The 5,977-nt window shown below is 31.6% G+C and overlaps 2 protein-coding genes across 2 annotated transcripts; one reads left to right on the top strand and one right to left on the bottom strand.

Annotated features, from left to right (window-relative positions):
* Nucleotides 1-3,694: 3,694 nt before the first annotated feature.
* On the bottom strand, nucleotides 3,695-4,403 carry LOC131606501 (non-specific lipid-transfer protein 4-like). Its single transcript, XM_058878722.1, has 2 exons — nucleotides 4,005-4,403; nucleotides 3,695-3,902 (listed from the first exon to the last, which is right to left on the bottom strand). The coding sequence occupies exons 1-2, from the start codon at nucleotides 4,346-4,348 to the stop codon at nucleotides 3,890-3,892; spliced, it is 357 nt and encodes a 118-aa protein (XP_058734705.1). The 5' UTR covers nucleotides 4,349-4,403; the 3' UTR covers nucleotides 3,695-3,889.
* Nucleotides 4,404-4,576: 173 nt separating this feature from the next.
* On the top strand, nucleotides 4,577-4,999 carry LOC131604511 (uncharacterized). Its single transcript, XM_058876946.1, has one exon. The coding sequence runs from the start codon at nucleotides 4,577-4,579 to the stop codon at nucleotides 4,997-4,999; it is 423 nt and encodes a 140-aa protein (XP_058732929.1).
* Nucleotides 5,000-5,977: the final 978 nt, after the last annotated feature.

The raw sequence follows: 5,977 nt of genomic DNA, 5'->3' as shown, positions 1-5,977 counted from the left end.
ATGGTAATGCGTGTGAGTTTATATAGAAAATAAGATAAGGTGTGAAGATGAAATTTCGGTGAATGTGCATCATAATTCGGTGGTAGTTGTGGGTTGAATTAATGATGTATGGTCCATTCTATATAATTATTGGACACTTGTCTCACTATCCTTTGTTTTTATTTAATGATGACATGGTACACAGTTAGATTTCATGATAATGACTGTAGTACCCAGCCGTATATGAATTCTCTCATTAGAACCCTCCAACATCCCTCAAATTGTAAATATATTTTGCTCAAATTTTATGATTCGAAGTACATTTTTTATAATAGAATCTAAAGGTAGTAAAAAACTTGCAAATAAACATTAATCATAATTATTATCTTAAATTAAATTTAACAAAATATCTTCGGACGAATCAATTTTGAGTATTTTGTATGTACAAATTTGATTAGAATAATGTCTAAGACGATTGTTCGTGCGGTAGCTATACTGATCAAATATAGATAATATGGTTCTCAAATAATTTTTTTTAGTGACATGTTGGTGAACGAAACACATTCATCAGGTAATTAATATACAATAATACTTAGCACTAGCCACCATCATTGTATAACAATAGATAAGACGACCATTCTATTGTTCTATTCAATTACATAGTGTAACATTGACAGATCATACAACTAAGTTAGAGTTCATTTCTACTCGATATGGATTATACTTTTGTACTTGATAAAAAAAGTTTAGATGTGTAACAACTCTAAACTAGTAAGGATTTCAACAGGCTTTTGTTCAAAAATGTGTTAAACAATATGTGCTTAATTTAGTGTTTACATCTAGTTTGTGTAGAAGAATTATATTGTAAGCAAACCTTTATCAAATTGTTGTTTGATTATTCCTTGAGTGACCGGGTGAAGGTTAAAAGCTCAAGAAGAAAGTGGCTGCGGTCATTGTGGGAAATCCTCTTAGAAAACCGAGTGAAGGTCAGGAATCTAAAGGGGTCAATGAATGTTATATTTGTGGACCAAATCATTGAACATTTCACTGTTGGTAAGTCACAATTGGTTTCTGTGCCATGTTGTTAGTCACAAGCAGTGGCTTGTCCAGGAGTGAGTCACATGGGTTTCCTGTGCAATGGTGTTAGTCACAAATGGTGGTTTGTGCAGGAAACAATGAATGTTATATCTATTAATTCAAATCACTGAACATGTCATAGGGTATTAGTCACCGGCTGCTGCCAGTGCAAGGTTGTTAATCACAGGGTTGTATGTGCAATGTTAGCCATTGGCCTGCAATTGTAATCAGTTTGGTTATAGTGGATTAAGTCCTTGTGCTCAAGGCGAAATCACCTCGGAAGGGTGGACTGGATTAGCTTGAGGGTTTCTCAAGTGAACCAGGATATATTTGGTGTTCATTTATTTATTAATATTTAATGTTTTCCAATTATCGGAAACTCAAAGAAGTCTTTACTTTCTAAGATGACAAACTGCTTATGAGAAACGATAAGCTTCTGATAAGTGAGAGCTTATAGCTTCTGATAAATAACAATCTTTTAAGCTTCTGCACGAGAGTTTTAAAGAAAAGGAAATTATTGAAAACCCAATTCAAACCCCCCATTTTTTGTGTTTTTCTCCACCTTCAATTGGTATCAGAGCTCCGGCTCTATATTTATTTTTGAATCAAACAATTAACTGTGTAGAGAGATTCCGGAAGAGAAAAACTCTAGTTGCTATAAAACTGTTGAAAACAACATTTTATGGAGCCATCTGATAGATGCTATCTTGGGAAGATAGATTCAATGAATATATTAGACTCCACTCAATAATCAGGAAATATGGAGTTCAGAGTCACTCAAGTAATGCTGTGATCAGAAGTATGCAAGAAATTGTCAGAACAAGATTTGAAGTCCCTGAAGGAAGGAAGAAGAGTCAATGAGAAAAATACTCAATAAGATTATGAAGAAGAAACAAGCTCAATAAAGAGGAAAAACATAAGTCAACATATTAAAACTCTTCTGGAAAAGTCATCATGCATTCTGAAGGAAGAAAGGGTAAGTTAAAAGGTATGACAAAACTTATTTTTCACATTTAATATTCTTATATTCTTATATGTTGTGTTAATATTGTTGTCATCTTATCTTATTAAAATTCTCTGTTTATTAGAAGATGTTTTCGTCAGAAAAGTATCTGATTGGAAAAAATCGTTGATCTTCCAGTTCCTGAGAATATTAAATCGCGTCACTTGAATTTAATATACATAACCTTGGTTATTCTATTTATTAAACTCTACAAGTGTCACTTGAGCAGTGTAACGCTTTACCTATTCTCTCGTAGTGCTATACCCTCTTGATTGATTACTCTGTAGTAATTCAATTGTTCCTTCTGTTTGCGTGTCTTGACTATATATGATGGGTATGCTCATTACACAAACATGAACTTCAAAATGACGGTGAAGTGAAAACCATGTACTCGATATTTGGTTAGTATAGTATAAAAGGACTGCCCGAGTTAGATGTCACCTTAATAATATCTGATTCTGCAATTTGTTCAAACCCGATTCATTCCAAAAAATTTGATGAGATCAAGACTTGCATGGTTGAGCCCGGTGAAGAACTAACTAATTTGTCCGATATATGATGTTTGTATTTAATTGATGTAATTAAAAGTTCCCGACTTACTTTTGGTGATTGATATGTAACATTTTGATTTTTCATGTAATTTGATGAAGTGTTTATGTTCATTGAATTTGTTCATGAGTTATACAATTTCAAATTTTAGATCTTAATTTCTTATATGCACACTTTTTCTATATTAAAGTAATTCATATATATATATATATATATATATATATATATATATATATATATATATATATATATATATATATATATATATATATATATATATATATATATATATATATATATATATATATATATATATATATATATATATATATATATATATATATATATATATATATATATATATATATATATATATATATAGAGGACATATCATATGAGAATGACTTTTTTATATGAGAATGTGAGAATGAATCTGAACCATTGGATTTTAAAATAAATGGTGGAGATTATGTGTGAATCTTTTTTTATCTCTCTTCAATCTCTTATATTAATGATGGAGGAGAGAGAAAAAAATATTCACACATAATCTCCACCATTTATTTTAAAATCCAATGGTTCAGATTCATTCTCACATTCTCATATAAAAAAGCCATTCTCATATGATATGCCCTCTATATATATATATATATATATATATATATATATATATATATATATATATATATATATATATATATATATATATATATATATATATATATATATATATATATATATATATATATATATATATATATATATATATAAAATTGATCATAATAAAAAATTTCAATTCATTAAAAAGTAAGGGATTAGGGGAGTATACTTAGTATTTATAATCTTTATGTTTATTTGCGTATAAGAATAAAATATGTTTGTTAATTATTAATTTTTCAGGTGATATCTTTGATAAATATTCTTTTTAAGGTACAATAAAAAAAAAAAACACACACACATACATATATATATATATATATATATATATATATATATATATATATATATATATATATATATATATATATATATATATATATATATATATATATATATATATATATATATATATTTAAAATCATGAAACTCAATATATCACCATGTAGATTGATACAACAACACAGTAAGAGACAGTAAAAACAGTATATAGATCTAGTACAAGAGCATAGGACTACATGCAAGACGATCCTCTATCACTCTCATTTAGATATTATTCTTAATAGTAAACTTTCATATACTAGTGAGAAGTTTCCATATGATAATCTTGAAACCGCAACATCATCTTCAAAACCTAATGCTGTCAATATAACAAATAAAAAAAACTAGTCAGTAACTAATGCTTCAAAATAAAGTAATAGAAAAATAAGAGTGAGAGTGAAAGTTATAAAAAGAGACATACGTATTACAGTTGGTAGAGGTACTGATCTTGTAAGGAATGCTAACACCACATTTGCCTGGGAGAGCAGCAGCATTGTTAGTATTCAATTTTGAAATGGAACCGGCTGCTGATTTCAAGCAGTTACAGGCAGCCTGTTTATCAGGCACGGTGGTGGCGGCAGCAAGAAGCTTCTTCACTCCTCCACAGCATTGTGGTGAAGGACCAGGACCACCTGTAAGATAAGTAAGGCATGGACCAAGATCAGCAGTTACAGTTCCACATGAGACTGCAGCTTCTGCCATAGGCGCAATAGCTACCATGCACATCACCAAAACAACACATGCTAACTTCATGCTTCCTGCCATTTTTTTTTACTTCTTTTGAATTCTTTTTTCTTCTTGGTTTGTTTGATTGGTGAGTGGAATATGGTAATGCGTGTGAGTTTATATAGAAAATAAAATAAGGTGTAAAGATGAAATTTCGATGAATGTGCATCATAATTCGGTGGTAGTTGTGGGTTGAATTAATGATGTATGGTCCATTCTACATAATTATTGGACACTTGTCTCATTATCCTTTGTTTTTATTTAATGATGATATGGAACACAGTTAGATTTGATGATAATGACTGCAGTACCCTGTTGTATATGAATTCTCTCATTAGAACCCTCTACAAGGTGATTTCTAAGGTTCTTAGAAACAGAAATAAAAAAGTGATTGGCATGGTTATATTAGAGCATCAGACGACTTTCATAGTAGGTAGACAGATTTTGGACGGGATATTGATTGCTAATGAATTGGTGGATGAGGCTAAAAGAAGGAAAAAAGAATTGCTAATGTTTAAAGTCGATTTCGAAAAAGTCTATGACTCGGTGGATTCGAAATTTATTGATCACGTGATGGGAAAGATGGGGTTCCATGATAAGTGGAGGAGGTGGATTGCTGAGTGCCTTAAAACATCATCAGCGCTAGTGCTCGTTAACGGCAGTCCGATTAAGGAAATGAGAATGGAGTGAGGGTTAAGACGAGGAGACCCTATTTCACCATTTCTCTTCCTTATTGTTGCAGAAGGATTTAACATGCTAATGATAAAGGCGGTGGATAGCGGAAAATACAGAGGATTCAAATTCGAGAAAGGAGACGAACAATTTACTCACTTACAATATGCGGATAACACTCTAATAATAGGGGAAAGAGTTGGTCAAATATTCGTATAATTAAGGCAAATCTCTTGCTGTTCGAAGTAATATCTGGGCTAAAGGTGAACTTTAACAAGAGCAAAATACTGGGAATTAACATTCAACAAAGGTGGCTTGAAGAAGCATCACAGATCATGAACTGCCAATTGGGCTCTACCCCCATTCAAATATCTTGGTCCCCCAATTGGGGCCAATTCAAAGAGAATAGAAACATGGCACCCTGTGATAGAAGTGGTTAAATCAAGACTCTATGGATGGAGTAATCGTTTTTCTCATTTGGTGGTAGAGTAGTGATATTGAAATCAGTCCTTACTGCGCTACCGGTGTATTATCTCTCATTCTTTAAGGCTCCGACATGTATTATTTCTAAACTCAAATATATTTTTAAACAGTTTTTGTGGGGAGGGAGCGACAACGAGAGGAGAAACAATTGGATTCAATGGGATAAGGTATGTAGGCCTTTAGATGAAGGGGGATTGAGTGTTAGAAATCTGAAAGTTTTCAATAAGGCTCTTTTAGGTAAATGGAAGCGGAGAATTAAATTGGAAAGGAGTGGTATGTGGTACAATGCCTTGATAAGCAAATATGGTAGGCTAGATGACCTTGGTGGAGTAATGAGGAATAGAGTATCAAAGTGGTGGATCGATGTGAGTGATATCGATATAGGTGAATGGGAAAATTCTAGTTTCTTCTCTGTTAAAGAAACCTATCGGGATATGCTCGAAAGTGTTCCTAACCAACATAACCCCTTATGGTCTAAGGCTTGAAATAAATATATCCATTTGAAAGTTGCTA

This window comes from Vicia villosa, linkage group LG5 (assembly GCF_029867415.1).
Source record: "Vicia villosa cultivar HV-30 ecotype Madison, WI linkage group LG5, Vvil1.0, whole genome shotgun sequence".
Lineage (NCBI taxonomy): Eukaryota > Viridiplantae > Streptophyta > Magnoliopsida > Fabales > Fabaceae > Vicia > Vicia villosa.
This window is presented reverse-complemented; position numbering and strand designations above follow the sequence as displayed.